Source organism: Lissotriton vulgaris, chromosome 8 (genome assembly GCF_964263255.1).
Source record: "Lissotriton vulgaris chromosome 8, aLisVul1.2, whole genome shotgun sequence".
In the NCBI taxonomy this organism is placed as follows: domain Eukaryota; kingdom Metazoa; phylum Chordata; class Amphibia; order Caudata; family Salamandridae; genus Lissotriton; species Lissotriton vulgaris.
In genome coordinates, this window is record NC_141696.1 from 1305614911 (window position 1) to 1305634827 (window position 19917).

The 19917-nt window shown below is 43.0% G+C and overlaps 1 protein-coding gene across 1 annotated transcript in view; it reads right to left on the minus strand.

Moving 5' to 3' along the window:
- CUL5 (cullin 5) overlaps positions 1-19917 on the minus strand; it is a 787955-nt gene that overhangs the window by 185354 nt on the left and 582684 nt on the right. Inside the window, exons 14-15 of the mRNA XM_086935237.1 lie at positions 16239-16362; positions 15760-15935 (exon numbers count right to left, since the gene is read on the minus strand). Coding sequence (XP_086791363.1) covers positions 15760-15935; positions 16239-16362 — 300 coding nt within the window. The remainder of the gene's footprint in view (positions 1-15759; positions 15936-16238; positions 16363-19917) is intronic.

A 19917-nucleotide genomic window follows, 5' to 3' on the forward strand; every position in this document is an offset into this window, starting at 1 on the left:
ATCGATTGTAAGTTCTTGGTGCTTGGAGTACAGCTCACTTCTCTAAGAAGTTGTCTGCTAGGCTTTTGCCTTCACTTGATAATTCGTATCCTAAAAATAGGACCGTTAGATGGGCAATTCGTGACTTTTTAAAGTTGAATTTGTAACCCTCTGCTGCGAACCCAAGTATTATGGTGTTCACTCTTTTCAAGTGAGTATCCAGGTCAGCATCTGTGAAATAGAAGTCATCGATATAAGATAATGCCTCATCATCATACATTTGTAGTAACTCTGTTACTCTTGCTGAGAATAATCCTGGGCTATTCTTGAATCCCTGTGGGAGTCGACAGAAATTTTTCTGTGACCCCATTATTGAGAAAACGGTTAAATACCTGCTTTCCGGTGCAATACTTTGACAAAAGAATCCATTAGAAATGTCTAATGTTGTTTTGGATTTTTTGCGAACTATGTTATTCATTAGTGCTGCACTGTGCGAATTTTGTACTGCAAATGTCTTGCAACATGAGTTAAGGTGTCTGTAGTCCAAGACTAGACGATACGAATCGTCTGGTTTGGAGAACGGAAACAAGGGATTGTTCATTTGAGAGGTGCATGTTTCAATCACCCCTTGGTATTCAAGTTGATCTAAGATCTTCCTGACCTGTTTTTAATCTTCTTGCTAATTTGGGTACTGTGTTTGTGCAGTTGGTAGACATTTTAACTGGATTTTGTGAGGAGGAGAGTCCTCATCCCATCCTACATGATTCTTATATAATGCAGGTGCTTGAGCTACTGCCCATTTTCTCGCATATATGTATTTTCTATGTATTGGAATATGATTTGAGAAGGCAGGCATAATCTTTTCTTCGCCATGAGGGCACTCCCTGACAAACTCTGGTGGCCAGTCTTTCTCAGCTAATAGGATGTCATAGCCTTTTGAGAGGTTATCCCAAGACAGACCCCTTACCTTCCTAGTCTTATCTCCCTCTATACGCAATGTTATTTCGTATATTTTATAAGGTTCGCTAATTCTGGTATCTGCAGTTTCCACCTGAATGTATTCATTCGTGTCCACTATCTCCAGATGATTCATCAGGATCTTGCGAGCTATGGTCACTTCTGCTGCGCTGTCTAGCATTGTCTGTGCCCACTCTCCGTTTTTCAGCTGTGTCCTCAGTATCCTCGGCATGTTTGATTATTTTAATACTGGCTACCTTCTTTCTTTGAAATTGTAATTTTTTTACTTTGAGCAGGTTCCTTGTCTTTGGACTTGACGTGCTCTTCCCTGTGTTCTGACCGTCCTCTTCTTTCCGATTTCTGCGAGGAAGTCTGAAAAGATCGAGAGTGACGTGTATCAATATCTTGATATCTATCAGGCTTTTTCAAATTATCCCTATTTCTAAGGTTGTATCTTTTTTCAGAGGGCTCCCTTTGGGGAGACTTGTGTTCTCGGTTCGGAGTTCTTTCCCTCCGGCGAGGAGACCTTCCTCTGGACTGGAATCTTTTTTCTTTGGGAGTGGATTGTTTATTTCCATCCCAGCTCTTTTTTGGAGTGTTTAGATTATTTTTAATAAATATCTTTTCAGGATTTTCAAGTAGTTGGGGTTTTACCGGTTTCCCACCCAAACTATCTCTACCTAGTTCTTCATAGGATTTTTCAATGATTCTTGCAAGTTCAATTGGTTGGTCTGCTATATCTGTTTCTTTCAATTTTTGGCGCATCGCCACAGATGCTGCTTCTCCTTTTATGTTGGCTAATAATATAGCCGAGACCTGCTTGAAGTCTTTCAGTAATTTCATACCAAGAGTTAAAGCAGGTTCTGGACCGTAGTCATTTTGAATCGGTCTTAGCACATCTGGTATTACCGCCAGAGACGGAACACCATGTGTTTTTGTGTAAATGGAAGCAAAGACTGTGCGCCAAGTGTCACAATCCTCCACATGTGGTGCGACCCCCATTGGAAGGCAGATAGTCAGAATTCTGTGTTTCTCACTAGGGGTAGTATTCGGGAATACCGCCTCTATTTGAGTTATCTTTTGTGCTAGCCAGAATGGAATTTGTTCCCGTTTTGAGGGTGTGTTACCAAGACATGATAGTATGTTCTGTGGTATAATTTTGTTTGTGTTTCCCTGATGAGGGTTCAGCTGTGGAATGTTAATAGCTGGTTGGACTGTTGCAGTCCGCATTACATATTGGACTAATTGTCTATGAATTTTAATTAGTAATTTTAGCTGGGCTAAAAGTTCCTTGTCTGACATTTTTTCGATGTCTGGATGTGGTGTGTAGCTGGCTAGAACCGGCCACGTTGCTCCTGGTCTACCTAGTGGACCGAGCCTGGTGATGTGATCATTGTGTTTTAGGGCGCCTTTAAACCAGAGCAGGTGCTCTTGGTAATTTAGTGGGATTTCCACATCCTCGAAAGGAGTGTATTCTTCTGGAGGTTCCTCTATTTTGTAATAGTGGAACTTGTGTGTTGTAGCGTTTGCCGCTGGAAAGTTTATCCATGAATAGAATACCTCTGTCTACCGATATTCGTGTGCCTCTATCACGAAAATGAGTGTACCACCTCGTGATGTCAGTCCGTTTTCTATAAGTTTTGGAGTTATAGTTTTTCTTATGTTTGCCGGGATGATAATTGCACCCGGTTCATTTTCATTAAACCCTGTAACATCGAAACCCCGTTGATTCGCATTTACTGTGGCTTCACTGGTTTCGTTGCTGACGCCGTTATTTTACATTGTTTTAATGAAAGTTTGCAGAGCAGGTTTCCAAGGAAACAAAAGATTAGGTGCACAATATTTTGGAACATTGTATCCTTCAACGTTGACTAAACCAAAAACTCTACATAGGAATCTCTTCCTACTAAGTTCCGGCGGATTTTAACCTTTCACCCACTCCAGACGTCTTATGGAGTATTTACGGGAAAAAGGGTCTGTGTGAAAAAGAACGACCGAGTTACTCTAACGTCTTGCGTTAGTTTTATCGCCTTACCAAACGTTGGGCGCCATGTAGTGTAGTTCCTATTTTCCCAATAGGCTCTGCGCATTGGAATAACAAACAGCAGTGTAGAAGTAGGACTGAGGTCTTCTAGGTCTCTACTGACTATGTTAGACTTAATTTAGGTATGCGCCATCTAGCTCAGAGGTCACTGGAAACTTTCTTGAATGAATGGGGAGAGATCAGCTTCCCTGGCTCAGACAAGAAGGGATTCAGCTTCCGACAACCGCATAAACATGACAACTTTGCTCCCTCAGAATAAGAGTAAATCTCTAGAGTCGTGTTAAATCAATAGACAGCTATTTCACTCAGTCAGATGTGCGTTCTTAGTTTCACCAGAGTGCAGAGAATAGAGAGACGGGCGTATTCAATAAAAGGTATTATTTATTGAGCAGTCTTCCTTCTCATGCAAGAGAAATGAATTGCCACAATTGCAATACTTAATATAAAGTAAAGTAAGTACAGTAAAAGGAGTATTATGAAATAATACTGTAAAAACATTGATATGGTTTCTTAGCCATAAGACACTTTAAAATGGATAAAATATATACATACATATATACATAGGCTAACGTGCTCAACTGGTGCTTCTAAAATACGCCTACCCCGGTGTACCTGACCTAGGCCTAATACGTGGGAAGGAGTAAGTAAGTAGTAGTTTAAGTTATGTAGGTTTTGCCAAGAATCTGATTCAAGAATTCTCTCTAAGGGTTTAGTCAGCACTGTACCTTGGGAATAGAATGTAGGAGGTCTGGTATCTCTCTCTCAGGACTTGATATCCCAGTCACCCGCAAGGGTAGGCTGGAAACGCCGGAGCTGGATTTTCTCGGCAGGAGAAAAGACAGCGTCTTTCTCAGCGCGTCAAAGAGGAGGGGCAGCGTCCGTGGGCTTTTCGCATCTACTGGGCTCTCGGTAAGTAGATCGCTGCTCTGCTCCAAAACCACCACCGTGTGTTTGCTTAAGTCAATGTTGGTATATTTATACCTGAAAGGTGCCGAGTTTGACGTAAGGTTTGGACATAAGACGTCAATAAAGATGTCACTAAGAGCTGGCAGTTCTTACAGTGCTCGCAGGAGTTCTATTACAAATCAAAACAAAGCAAGCGGGGATTTCCCAGGTTGCTGGAGGTTTGGTGTGTTGAAAGATCTCGTTGTGCTTTCTAGGAATCTAAGGAAGTAGCTTTTGCCGTGCCTTGGACTGCAAGGGCGATTTACTGAAATATGGATCTGATTCTTATGCCATTATAGGGATATTATTGATTATAGCCGTACAAGGGCATACAGTGGTAATATTGATTCAGGTTCCTAGATAAAAAGACAATAATGTCTGAATAGCAATACACTGGTATTAATTGCACGGGACGCGGTGTCTGCTGCGTCAAGCGTGCATTTTATGGATGTATTGGTGATTAGTTTGTCTTCTTGTATAAGGTCATTGGCTTTGTCCTTATATTGTTGAGGTAGATGCTGAATGAGGGTCTCTATCTCATCATAGTGAGCCCCATCATAACTTGCCAGGAGGGATTGGGTGTTGGCTATCTTCCATGAGTTTGCAGCTTGAGACACCATAAGTTTGCTGGATGCGTCTAATAATTTGGATTCTTTGTCAGGATGTGGTGTGTCACCTGACCCATGAGAGTTTTCTCTTTTCTGTGCATTGGCTACAACCAAGGAATCTAAAGGAAGTTGACCCTTGATGTATATGGGGTCAGAAGGAGCTGCCTGGTATTTTTGATCTATTCTGGGGTTCAGAACCCTAGCTCTAACTGGGTCTTTGAACACCTCAGGGGCGTGTCTAAGAAGCCCTTTAAGCATTGGCAAGACATTAGTAGATTGTTGTGGCTGGTCCAAATTTGTGTAGTTTGACTTTATGGTATGTTGCAGCCCTATTAATTAGTTGGGCAAACCCCACATTGTCATCTGGCGGCGATGCTTTTGAGGGATAGAAGATCATTATTTAGATCAGGATCCGTACTATAGTCATGCCAAGGGTCTGGTTCCTGTGGTGTATCATTAGGGTCCTCAGTGTTTAATGGTACTACATCTTTGTCCTGTTGCCAATCCCCAAGTGCATCATCACTATCCTGTGGTTGTGGAGAAATTAATTAGGGTTAATTGGTGGAGGGGGTGAAGGTGGTGGTAAAGTGTTAGTAGCCATATTAATCGTCTTTAGAGGAACTGATGCCTGTGGTAAAAATGTTCTGGTTAGCTTTTTGTAGGTAGCTTGGTAAATCTGTGACCAGTCTTTGGATGGATTAAAAGGGGGGTTTGCTTTGGATCAGGGAGAAAAAGTTCTTCGGCATCAACAGTTTTCTTTGGTGAAGATTTCTCCTTGGAAACTGTTTTCCCTGGGTCCGAGACCTTCGATGCTGGTTGTTTCGGCTCCGGAGGTGTTTCTTTAGGAGGCTTAGTTTCGGGAAGCTTGTCTTTTAATGTTTTCGGCTTCGAGGTCTTCGGTGCCGAGGTCTTATCCGGTTGCTTCGGTGCCGAGGTCTTATCTGGCTGCTTTGGCCAGAGATCTTCTCCGGCTGCTTCGGTGCTGAGCGCTTTTCTGGGATCTTCGGTGCCGAGAGCATCTCAGGCTGCTTCAGTGACAAGAGTTTTTCTGGCTGCTTCGGTGCCGAAAGCTTTTCTGGCTGCTTCGGTGCCGAAGATGGTTTTTCGGGACCGGGTGGCTGGCTCGAGCCGGAAGGCTTTTGTTTGTCCTTCGGCACCGGGCCAGAAGGCAGGGCACAGGAAGTTTTTGTATGGTGTGGACCTGAGCCCGAAGGCGAAGGTGTCACCGGAGCCTTTGTTATGGGCTTCGGTAGGCCGGGGGTCTCAGTACTCACATCCCTTTGAGCCTGGGTGATGTCATATTTGGCGTCGGAGAAGTCTACTTCGGTCTCTGGGACCTGTTCTTCCTGTTCTGGTTCCAGAAGGTTATCGGAGCCGGTATGGAAGATGTCTGGAATAGAACCTGTCCTTCAGGACATCTCGTGGCGTCGAGCTAGACTATCCCGGAAGGTTTTCTTAGACTAGAAGGATAGACAAGCCTCACAGTTATCCTCTCGATGTTCTGGAGAGAAGCACAGATTACAAACACTGAGGACATTTCTTAAAGGGAGTCCGTTCCATTGACGTCTGTCTTTATCAGTGCGGGTAGGCCCAACGGCCTGCGTTGAAGTTCGCAGGCATCAAAGTTTTTCGAAGCGGTCGAGGGTGTGCTTCAAAAGAAACGCGATCGAGACAATACCGTCAGTTAGCTGTGATTGCACATCAAAAGTGGGTTCTATAACGACACCGACCAGAAGCGCAGCAAGTCACATTCGAACCCGATGGCGGAAAAAAAAACAATCTAACGATGGAGCCGAAGCCCATGCGCACTGTCGACCGAAGGAGGATTCACCAACCTCGTGACTACAAGACTTCTTCGAAGACAAAAACAACATGCAGACATCCGAGCCCAACAACAGATAGTGATCTATGCAAAAGTATACAATCTGCAGCTCATATGCCTCAAACAGATTGTTTTATGTATTTCTAGTGAGCAGAGTCCCCTGCGCTACTAGGACTCAGCCATTGCTATCTATCCTCATTTCACAGCAGTGGTACAGGATGCCAGGTGAAAATTCATGGATGTGAACACATTGCTGGGATCCAAGGGTGTTACGTATGCCATGCAATGTCAAGCAAAACTGTGAGTGGAGGAAGGGGAAAGCTGAAAGACTTCACGGACCACTGGGCCACACTGACCTTTGCAAAACAAAAAAAACATACTGCTAAGCAGATCACACTACGACTCCGGGGAATCATCGCTGAAGATGCATACAGGCTCATCCCCCAGGGTGGACAATGTATTTCTGGTTCACAAACCTATGGAACATGATTGGGGCCACAACCTGGACTTTTTCACTTATCGCCCTGCACGCAGCAGATCCTATATTAAGAACTTAGAACATTCATAACAGGGGTAAATGGATATTGTATGCAAGTATAGCACTCTCCACATTCAAAACATATATTTGTTAAAATGGAAAAGTTCTGCATCCCGCCTGCATTTCTGGGTGGGGTCAGATTGAATCAGGGAGTAACCATCCCGTTGAGGTCCTAGAGTTGAGTCTATGGCTGGTGCATATGGTGCCTGGCTGCACCTCTACCATGTATCACCTTCATTTATTGATTTTTTGGTATCGGAGGTGTTGTGAGATACTAAGGTCCTTGGGTCATTATTTAGGACCTAGGTTTCTTGAATACAGTGAGGTTTTCAGTCACTTCAGAATTCCAAGACTGAATGTGTTGAACATTGTTTTAGAGACCTTTACTTCCTTTGAGTAATATACTTGGAATAAAGTGTGGTCAGAAATAACCAGAGTTTTGGCCCATACAATGAAAACGGTAAGGATGGTATCCTGTCCAGAAATTTCAGCTTCAATCATGGAGAATCAACATATATCTTTTCTGATGTGTTTTCAAACTGAAAAAGGCAGAGACAATACACCAGCAGACGAATTAGCTACACAGTGTAAATTCAGGGATCCATTTCCAGCCTTCTTCCTGGTCATAGAAATGTCTTGTGCATGTTCAATTGGAACTAGTTTCTGCTTAGTGCTGCAAGGAATATTTTAAGAACCACCACATCCTGCTGCCTTGTGGTGTACTAGATGAGCAGGGGCATACCTTTAAAAGTGAATAAGCTTTTCTGCTCTCTTACATATTAGAAAGCGTATTCACTGTGAATAGAGAGGTGCACAAAATATATGAAAACTGAAATGATTGACACAAGTTTTGGACATACATGCCAGACAGAGAAAGGGAAACTTTACATAGAGAGCATTCCTCTGTGGAAGCACAACAAAAACCTCCAAAAGACTGTAGGTAGCAGGAAATCAATCTTTAGTCAGGATGTGGAATGGTGGGAAGTTGATGGAAGACCTTTCGTAGATTGATGGTGCCCTTCTAGCAGACCAGCAGGGCATTTTTTTAACTGTGTGTTTTCCATTAGAGAGGAAGATAAGTAAGGGGCGATTGAAGTAGTAAAGAAGATTCAAATTGGGATGAACCATGAGTTTATGAATCAATGGTTTAGGAATACATTGAGAAAACACAAGTTACTTACTTGCACACTGTGATTCTCCATTACTGATATCTTTCATTGATTCACAAGCTCGAATCTTCCCTGTTGTCATGGTGGGAGTGCCACTGTACTTTTTTTTAAGCAGTACTAAAAGAAGTACATTACACACATTTTCAAAAGCTATTGAAATTTGTTAAACAATTCTATTCTTATTAAAGACACAAACTTCAATCAATGAGGTTAAAGCCAAGAAACCACAAGCCCCTGCAGAGTCACCATACAACAGATTTCAAGCATAAGTGTGAATAAATGAGTAGTCATCATGAGGTATAAAGTGGCCAGCCTAAGCCGGGAGGCGGGTGGGCCGCATGTGGATCTATGAAAGATATCAATAGTTGAGAACCAAAGTGTACAGGCCTCGTTTTTTTCTCAGTGTTTAATCTTTCATAGATTTACATGCCTGAATCAGAATAGTTAGCACTACAATATAATCAAAAGAAAGCGTTTAAGGAAGGGACACTTTCTCTCTGAGAATAGAACAATTCAATAAACTATTAATCACAAAGATATATATATATATCTCCTCCATACTAACAGCAATGCTGTAGGATGCCCAGCATTTCGGATCGGGGCTTGCTGGGTTGCGTTAGTCCCCATATATTCCAAGCAAAATTCACACTCTTCCTCCAGGAATGTGCAAACAAGCCCGCCAGTCATCCTCAGTAATAATTATTTTATTCGGCAAAACAGTTAGCACTTGCAGAACGTGTTTCAACTCAGAGGAGTCTTAATCATATGCTTAACAAAATTGTCACTCATTCGTCTCTTTTTAAACAAATATGTAAACAGTGATGAGGGATACAGTTGAATATTACAGTCGAAAAAAGACTATCTTCAAATGGAAAGCAATTGACTTTCAAAATTTTAATTTCCAATTATACTTGAAATCCATGAGTATTTTATAGAATTTGGTGCGCTGTTCATTCAGATACAATTCAAGGACTTTGCACCTCCAAATGGGACTCACTAGATGCAGTTCCCACTTTATTGAAAGTTCAGGACCACATGAACCATAATGCTCCACTCCTTCACAGTTATCAAGGTCCCTTTCCTTCGCCAATTTAAACATCATTGTATCTCAATATTATCCACAGTAACAAACTCAATACGCCTTTAAAGGATACAATTCCATATTTAGTTGAGTTTAATGGCATCGTATTACTGTCCAAAGTTATGCCACTCTTTCCATGAAACCATGATATTAGTATATTTCAAACTCCTTTGCCTTCAATTGAATTCACCTTGGTACGTCGTGCAAGGGTTCCTACCTCAACAAATCCTGGCTGATATTTTTAAAAGGCTTCCAAATATCTGATGGGTGGGCCTCCTAACCAAAGGTGTGCCAGCCTCAATTGCGTTGTCCACATTTAAAAAAAGAAACAACCGACGGGCATCCAGTTTTAACATTAATTGAACAGCAATTCTTTGGGAAGCCCAACCTCTCAGATCGGGCTTGCTGGTTTGCACTGGGTCCCTATATGTTCCAAACTAAAATAACACTCTTCCTCCAGGAACGTGCAAACAAGCTCACCAGTTGTCCTCAATAATAATACTTTTATTCAGCAAAACAGGTAGCATTGCATAATGCATTTCGACTTAGATGAGTCTTAATCATATGCTTAACAAAATGGTCACTCATTGGTCTCTTTGTAAACAAATATGTAAAGAGCAATAAGGAACACAGTCTGATATTCCAGTGGAAAAAAGACTATCTTAAAATGGAAAGCAATCTACTTTCACAATTTTAATGTGCTGCATTGCCCACCATACCAGGCTTTCTGTATTGCCTGGGTGCTGAAGATGAGATCGTCGAATGAGCCATGAGCCTGGATCCACTGGATTTCCAGTTGTTACTGAAGCGGCCTCATATACGAACGGCAGTTTAGAATTAATGAAATGCATGAGGATAGCATTCCCAGCATGATTATGTACATTCTCACTGAACTGACTTTTTTCTTTGTATTTGAGTCGTTATATGCAAGATCTTGTGAATATGTCTGATATAGGGTAAACCTTCGCCATCTTGGTGTCTAGAATAGCAATGACTGACTCGGTATGAGGGATGATTTTTCCATATTGATCTGCAGCCCCAGCGATTTGAAGAGCAGATGACAAGCCCATGAAGAGTTTTTTGCATAGTGGTTTGTGGACCCGGTGTCTAGCCAGTCGTCCAGGTAGGGATAAACTTGGTGCCCTTGCTGTCTTAAGAAGGCGGCCACTGGCGCCATGCACTTTGTGAGAACTCTGGGCGTTGATCGGAGGCCAAAAGGCAGTACTTTGAACGGATAGTGGCACCCTGCCACCTCGAACCGTAGAAACAGTTGATTGATGTGAATAGGGATGTGAAAATAGGCATCTAATAGATATAGAGATCATAAAGTCCCCTTTGTTGATCATCAAAAGAATCTCTTGCAACAACAGCATTTAGAAGGAATGTTTTTGGATATACTTTTTTAAGCGTCTGAGGTCTTGCCTCCATTTGCCACCTGGCTTCTTTTTTATTAGAAAGAATTTTGAGTAGAATCCCTTTCCACAGGGTTGCTGAGAAACGTCCTCTATTGCTCCCTGTGAGGGAGACGCCGCGCCCAAACCCAATAATGCCACAAAAGCCCTGCATCCTACTTTGTGGAAACCCTACTGTAAGACCGAAGACATCTTCCCTCCTTCCGCAGTACGCCTACAATAACCCGGAAGTGGCCGAATCGGTGGAAGGCGGGACAGGACGTCAAACGGACCAATCAGGATTACAGGAAGAAGGTCAAGAGCGACAGAAAAGACACGAGAAACTCCCAGAGGTTGCGTCAGCCAGGAAGATCCCGGAAGGAGTGGAGGATTTGCCGAGGGACAACGCGGACGCCACAGGAGCCGAGACCGAAGACTTTGGAAGGAGAAACGAGGACGACGGAGCTGGAGAACCAGAAGCCGACGGTCCAGAGACCTGGTCTGAAGATTGGTGGGTCCCAGAGGACGTACGAGCCACCACAACTTCGGAGAGTTGTGGCTCCTAGCGGTATGTGGCAGGACAAGGGTTTTAGGGAAGGGGAGGGCACGTGCTATGGGCGGAAGGGAGTAAAGGGAACAACAAGGCACTAACAGTTATAATACCCCATGCTCACTTACCTACCACTTGTATTTCCGTGAACTCCGCAGAACCCCCCCCCATGCCTTAAGCCTCCCGTGCATACCTTTTTTATGCAAGAAAACACTTCACTTTCCTATTAAAGCCCCGCAAGGAAGCACTTCACTTTACTATTAAAGCCCTCACATGGGTTGGTGACGGTAACCATTAGAGCAAGACTCGTGTTTTGACCGCTGCTTTTCTTTTGCTTTACTTTGAGCTGCTCCGGGACCTGGGAAACCTACGGAACCCGTAACAGGTTCCTTAAACCCCTGTGTGGACCAATGAACCATCCAGCACCACATAGACGCCGGGAAAGTTTCTACGTCCTTTTTGGAGCTAATCAAACTGTTTTCATTTGGACTTCCTAGACTGTCAATTTTCCCACTTTGTATCACAATACAAAAATAAACCTCTCACTATTGACCCCATACGGTCTCCTCGCTTCTGCTTCCGACCATCCTATTGACATTTGGTGTCAGAAGTGGGATCGGAGGAAATGGAGGCCGTAGTTAAAAAAATGGACAAGACTGCCTTGAAAAAATCATAGCCTGGTTCCTGGAAACCGCCGAAACTGAGATGGAAGCCTTACATAAGACCATTACGAGCCAAGGACAAAACCAAGAAGCCACCATCGGAAAGTTGGCTGAGACATTAGGACAGCCCCGAGGGTATACTGCTCTCCCATCAGTAGTAGTACAAAAGTATGTAGCAGGGGAAGACCCTGATTTCTTTCTAGCCAATTTCGAAAGAATGGCCAGAAGACCGGTGGGGACAATACCTGGGACCCCTTTTGAGTGGGGATCTACAGGCTGCCTATCAAGCCGCAAATCCCCTTGAACTCACTCCCTATTCCGAAATTAAGCGATGTGTCCTAGAAAGAATGGGAGCACACGAAGAGATCTATAGGATGCGACTCCGTCAAATCAAAGAGGGTCCCCAAGAGAATCCCCGAGCCCTTTGTTATCGTATCAGACACGCTGCTGATCGCTGGTTAAAACCTGTGACTGCCTCTAAAGAAGCCATTCTAGAAAAAATATACCTGGAAGAATTTCTTACCTCACTACATCCCCCAATTCAGAAATGGGTCCGTCAACACACTGACTTGTCCTTAGACAAAGCCGTAGAAGTTGCAGCAGCATATTTTATAGGACAAGAGTTGCAGAAAGGGAGGGACGAGGGTACAATCCCCTCATACCCAGATAAGATCCCCTCGACCATCCTTAGACCCCAAGAAAGCAGAAGTTGTAACCAAGTTGTAACCATGTTACCCAGCCCTTTAACAGTTATACCCCGACCTACCACTCCCTTAGGGTCGCAGTGCTTCCACTGTGGAACATTTGGACATATAGCTAGGGTGTGTCGACAAACCCCATACGGCCTCCTCGCTTCTGCTTCTGACCATCCCTCCGACACTCCCTTTAAGATAAGAGCTAAAATCTACTGTTTTCATAGAGTTAGATGTTGATGATTTCTAGAGACAGGAGGAAGACCAGGAGGTTTTTTGACAAATCCGAAGGTATGGCCTTGATGAATACTGCCCACCACCCATTTGTCAGTTGTTGCATTGAGCCATTGTTGGTAATAAATCGGTAGACGGGTAGTGGACCATTTGAGGCTTGTGTTGGTACGAGGTGACTGGTGGAACTTAAACGTCACGGACGTCCGCCGTTGTCCTGGGATTTTGCTATTGTTGGAGGACGGAGTTCTGACTGATGCTTGTAAGGTATGTTAGAGGCTCGAAATTGTTGTTGTCCTGTATATTGCAGTCGATATCCTTGATACCAGCCATATCCGCAACTTTATGACGGAAAAGAGGATCATTTTTGGTACTCACCCATTCCTGTTCCTCTGCAAAATGACTGAAAACGCTGCTTCTGCAGAGTTGCTAGGTAACGTGCTATTTCTGTTTCCTCCTTTATCCCTTGAAGAATGTCCTCTATATGTTTTCCAAATAAATTTTCACCATTGAATGGAATATCCATAATTTTTTACTGAACCTCAGGGCAGAAAGAAGTAGTCTTCAACCAACCATGTCTGCAAAGTAATATCACTCCTGCCATTTGTCAGAAAGCGATGGAAGATATATCCATAGCTATGTCTATGATCTCAGAAACTGCCCGGGCACCCTCTTGAAGAATCTGCATAGCCTCTGTCTTCTTTTACTCAGGGAGATGGTCTAGAAAAGGTGCTAAGTCAGACCACATCTGACGCACATAGCGGCCTAAGATGGCTAAGGCATTTGACGCTTTGATAGAAGTAAACGCCATAGCTGCAAAGCTCTTACCTATACTATCCAGTCGTTTGTCATCCTTATTGGGAGGAGCCGAACAAGGAGAGGAGGGGTTTCTGTAGCACCGCCTACGTAACAACTGACTCTGGTCTTGGATGTCCAATTAAATATGCAGGAGAATACTTGGGGGCTTTATATTTATTATCCATTGCTGGAACCCTGCAGTGACCGAAGCCAGATTCCTCATTAATTTGAGCACCTCTACCATTGGAATGGTTCTTATAGATTTTCTGGTGGAATCTTCATAAAAGAAGCATTCAGTTTGCTTTGTAGGGAGAGACAGGTTAAACCTTTTAGGCACTCGTTCCAATAACTCATGGAACACTGGCATAGAAATAACAGGGAAAGGTGAAGGAGATGGTGAGGATGGTGCAATGTAGTCATCCCACTTCGCACCTGCAGGGTCTGTGCCCTGAACCAACTCTCCTTCCTTCGTGAGCTCATCCTGACCTCTTTCACTATAATAGTCTCTTGTGGTTATGTCCTGAGGGGCCGCCACACTCTCTTGTGCTGGAGGAGGTTTCCAAAGCATCAGGCAGTGGTATTTCATACTTTCTTTCATGCGAACGAGGAGTGTGGGTAACTGGTGTTTGGTATTACAGAAAACGATTATACTAGTCATCCAGCATGTGGCGGAGACCTGTGACAATTGACATTGGCACCGCTATGGTGTCACCTCATGCAGGTGGCATATTCTCATAGTCCTCATCAAAGTTGTGTTGCTGGAAAGAACCGTATCGGTAAGGCCTAGGCAGAGGACGATCTTTAAAAGAAATCTGTCTCCATATACTTTGAAGTATCCCCTTGGCACTCTTCCTCATTGTCAGTGACCTCATATTTTACTTTTAATTGAGAAGGGCTATACGCTGTTTCACACATGCCCTCATCTGCAGACTACTCCATATCTAGTAGATGTGACGGTGGAAGCAGCGATACCTTGATCAACAATGTTAAATCCGATGTTCTCCATGCAGTTTACTGTGCTAAGGTGCCTTTCTTCTGCTCTGTCGATGAGATCGTCGATGGAGAGATGCGCGTTGTTGACCCACGAATTGTCTTTGGGGATTTGAACACCATCGTCGACGGAGTATTCGTGGATGAGGTCGTCGTCGTTGGGACGGCTGTCAACAAGGTAATCGTCTCCACCCCTCTTGTCGATGAAGCTGCTGTCACACTCACTTAGAACTGAAGCTAGCAGTCAACAGTGCTTTCGATTTTCCTGCAGTCGTCAACGGAGCTGCCGTCGACAGGTCCATTGACGGAGTATTTCTCGCCGACGAAGATATGTGAGGAGTATGAGGCACAAGTTGGTGGTCTAATGTGACCAGTGCTAGTAAATGGCTGCTTGGAGGCTTTTTTTTCAGATGTTTTGCCAGCCTTTATCTTTTTTGATTCAGTTTTAGGTAGTAGCCTCCTGTTTTCTTTTTCGCTCAGGAGCAGAGCGAGTTGAACACTCCTCATTATCTGAACCCGAATCAGATCTGGACTTTTTCTTCAACAACATAATTATAATCTGGTCTCTCTGTCCTTCAGAGTCTTGACAGAAAATGTTCTGCAGTATTTACAAACCCATAGAATATGGTTGGGATGTTAGCAATATAAACAGTCCGTATGAGGATCCTCTGAGAACAACATTGCCTTTCCACAAGATTTGCAAGGTCTGAATAATCTCCTCTTAGATTCTTTTGACAATGTGAAATTAAGTAAATACACAATACCTTAAGTCCTTCAAGAATATTCCAGAGAGGAAAAGAGCAGGGTCAATAGTTAACAAGTATGAAGACCTGAGCAGAGATCAGGGAGACTCCTCACACGACGTGCGGTTAGAAATCTGATGTATGGTGGCTCTGCAGGGGCTTGTAGTCTCAGGGCTTGTACCTAATTGGCTGAAGTTTGGGCCTTTTATAAGGATGAGAATTGGTTAACAAATTCCAATTGCTTTCACAATGTTTTCTAATGTACTCTTTTTAGAATTGCTTAACAAGTACAGTGGGACTCCCACCATGACGACGGGGACGATTCAAGCATGTGAATCTATGAAAGATTCAATACTGGAGAAATATAAATTCGTCTCACCACAGGTGCCAATGATTTGGAATTTAAAATCTAAGGAAAAGTTCCTATAGTGCTCTTTAAACTTGTTCATAGGGTTTTTTACTGTTAATTTGATATTGATCATGGCGTCCCCAGAAGTATGATTCAAAGGCATGCAATAATTTAAAATATAGTATGCCGACAAAGGTTTTATTAACTCACAATTCCATTTGACATGAGGTGATGCCAGTGTAGTTTTCTGCCACTGTGATTCTTTTTGTAGAATTCTTCGACTTCTGGTATAAGGTCTTCCAATTCAGTGGGCAATGACACAAACACCTTTTCAGAACTCCGTGACCATGCACCGGCATTTAGAATTTTTATGTTCACAGAATCAGCTGCATAAAATGAAATATTATAAGCTGAGCGCAAACCAACATCTTCAAAGTGATAAAATACATCATTTTTCTAAGCCCATTTAGACTGTGTAAGTACAATGTACTACAGTTCTATATTAATATTCCTTAAAATACAAAACAGTCTTCACATTTTTGGGACTTTTACTCTTGGGAAGAACAGTGTTTCATGTGAGCACAAACTTGATAGCCAACAAGGCAATAAGGATACTGAAAGACATATTAACATGCTTGAAAACACAAACGATGAAAGAGCCTTAAAATATAGTTGAATGGAAAACATACCTGGCAATGCTAACCGATTACTCTTATGCATTTCCTTGAAGGATTGGTTAAGATCTTCAGACACTTTGATATCCTGGAACATCCTAGCTAATTTATTCACATAGTCGGCAGGCATACCAACTTCCTGTCAGAACACAAAATAAGTTGAAAGTTATTTCTTAAACATTCACACACTCAAAGAGAAATCCATACTATGGTAAAAAAAAAAAAGTAGTGACTACAAAAGTGCACAATCTATTAAAATGAGCTTGCATGGATGCCTTACAGATCCATACACATGTACCTTTCTGGCAAGTGATTCAAACCATATCATTAGGCATGCCATTCAGTTAAGGTCAAATGACATGCAGACCAATACTGTAGAACGATGGAACTATGGAACCTGAAGCCCTGTACGTGTCAACCGGTAAGATGCTAGAGAAGTATATCATTTTACATGTCTTGCTTGGGTATCTTCTACAACTTAAGTATGCTCACATACACTCCAGTAACCAACAGTGAATATTCATGGAAAGGAGGACATCTATGAATGATCGTTACAAGCAGTAAATAACACTCTGCCCAAGGAACCTTCCCCACACTGTTCGAAATACATATTTATCAATCCTTATTCTTCTCCTCAGCATTGATTCCTTTACTGGATAGAAAAAGACTTGCATCAAGTGGTAAAGAAGTATGAGGGCTTGATGTGATGATCGTGAGGCAAACTAAAATTACCTGATCAAATTTGTAATGTAACTTGGCTCGATTGAACACGAGCATGAGTGTCAAAATACAAACATGATTGGGGAGGGTCGGAAGAATAAGTTACTTGCCTTCAGTAACATTCTTTCTGATGGTTACTCAATCTAACTGCAGATTCCTTTGGAATATTCCCCAGGCTCCAGACTTGATCCAGAAACGTTTCATACCAGTGCTCCTGGGCGCCGCTAGGTGGTTAATAAACAACAACAGTCCTAGTTCTCATGGCAATATTCATTTGCTGCATTGTAAACATCTATGGTCAACATTCCTAATCCAAGGGATCTCTTTAGTCTTAAGGAAATCCTAAGATGATTCAATCTATTGCCTCTTTAAAACAACAACCTCTCTGATAGAAACAAACAGGACAGCACAGACAAAAATGTGTGAAAAAGCGAGATGGCACCTCACGGGCGCACCACCAATGGGACCCCTGGTTGGTACTCACCAGGATGGCCCTGTTCTCATCATCGGTGCCATCAAGCTAAAACCAAAAACGTGTCTCGAACCTCAAAAATAAAAAGACAGTGAATGGTGCAGTGGACACAACTTATATGTGACAAAACTGACAACATTTAACATATAAGTCACTGAACAACTGGGACCATAAACTTTACTTTCATTCCCTTCTCTGTTGTAAAACAGTGAACACACATATACTAAAAAAGAAGAGAGTAAATACTACCTATCGATTCACTCTCTACTTACAGCCGACATGTTTCATTGCCTTGGTTTCTATCAGGCAATTTCTTCAGGGCAATACACTTTAAATGCCACTGCAAGAGACACTGAAGCTTGGGTGCTGTAACATAAACAAACAAGAGTGTGATCACCTGGTGTCCCTCTCTGTGTTCTGCATCTCAGACTATCAAACCACCATGCTATATTAGTAGATAAATGAAAGAATTCTATTTACCCTGCATGCAGTTTTGCCTCTCATACCAGTGATGAAAGTATGCTAAAAACGGAATCCAGCCCCCTTAGGTGAGCATGGTCCTTACTCCCCGTTCGAGAAAGTTACTGCAATTTAAAAACACAGAGCATATAATTAATTCAGTATAGGAGCCTGCTCCCGGCTAGCGCATTACACACAGCCTAAATGCAGCTAAGTTAGATGTTACCGGTGACAGAGTAGCGGTCGGCGTCCTCTCAACCCTCGAGCGCCGACCGAGTGAATCTCTGTTTATTTACCGGCTGTGGAGTTGCGCGTTTGCGTGCTAGGATTGGTCCGCGAAGACCAAGGTTGCCGGTTTTCCGGATCTGGGATTGGTTCCTGAGATCGCGTACCACGCGTTTCCATTGGTCCCCATTGTCAGCTGACACGGGTGCCGATTTGCGGAAACTGTGATAGGACTCAGACTGTCCTCATATTGAATGCCGGTCTTCAGTAGAAGGGCGCGGCCATTTTTAAACGGGCACTTAAACCTGGTTCAGAATGGAAAAAGGAAATTAAACCAATATGTTTAATGTTTAGTGTGCGCCAAGGTTTATAGCTAAACTGCACTATTAAAATAAACAGGTTTAGTTGATAGTATCCCGTATTTATCTAGTGTAGAATTTAGGTGTTGACAAATTCGCAGTATATTAAGGGTTTCTAATGGCAACTCACCCCGTGTTCTAAGAGTGGAAAAGACAATTAAAGGCTAGTAAGGGACTATCACATATTAAGCCTGGTCAGATCAGATATGGTGAGAGTCATGGTGCTACTGAAATGGAGAAGGAGGTTTAATAATATAGATGTTATTATTATATGTTAATTTTAATTTAGGATGGAGGAGTACCACCAGTCATGTAGGACAGCAGACCATAACGCTAGAAGACAGCTCTTCAGGTGGTTAACGCAACTTATTCCATTCCAGTAGTTCGTTCAGCCCTTTCTGCTCGCTTTGTTCTTGATATATCCAGCGGGCTTCCTTGTTGATTAGTCGTCTCTTCACAGACTGTGCATCGCCCATCACTCTCTCCAACACTACCCAGGTAAAGGTGTGTTTATTGCGGTGGCAATGTTGCACCAACTTCGTAGTCAGTTTTCCAATCCTTATCGTACTGACATGCTCCTGGATGCGGAGTTTGATCTTACGTGTGGTGAGTCCGATATATTCCAAACCACACTCACATTTCAATCTGTATACCACGTTGGTAGTATTACAGTTGCTGAAGTGATTCAGTGACCACGTGTTCCCAGATTGAAGCGTCACGGTGGTGGTTTTCTTAGTCAAGGGACACACAGAACAGCTCCCACATGGGAAATGTCCTTTAGGGATGGTAGTGTTCTCGGTTTCTCGTCTTACCACAATTCTGGTGTGAACCAGTTTGTCTTTCAGGTTACTCGCTCTTCGGAAGGCAAACCGTGGAGGTGGCATCTTAAAGTCCGCTGTAGAAAGTAGAGACCAGTGTTTCCTGATCGACTGGCGGATTTTTGTGGCCATGGGATCATAGGTCATGACTACAGGTAGACAGTCTGATTTTTCTTTGACTTGTGTCTCTAACAAGGCTGCTCTGGGTGTACTCAAGGCTCTTTTCTGGGCTTGCTTGACTATTCTCCGTGGGTAGTCACGGGCTTCCAGTTTCGAACTTAGGACTCCTGCTTGTTCTTTATATAGTTCTGTTGATGAGCAGTTTCGCCTGTACCTGAGAAATTGTCCTACAGGGAGATTGTCCCTCAGTGCTCTTGGATGATATGACCGATATGACAATAGTGAATTCCTATCGGTCGGCTTTTGGTGTACACTTGTTCGGAAACCTCCTCCAGATGCCTCAATATCAAGATCAAGATAGACCGCCTTTGTATGGTCATAATTCCAGGTGAACCGCAGGCTCATGTCTTGAGTGTTTAGCCAATTTAAAAATTGGATCAGGAGTGCTTCTTCCCCTGTCCAGAGGAGGAGCACATCATCAATATATCGCCTCCAGAGGCGTATGTGGTCTCTGAAGGGAT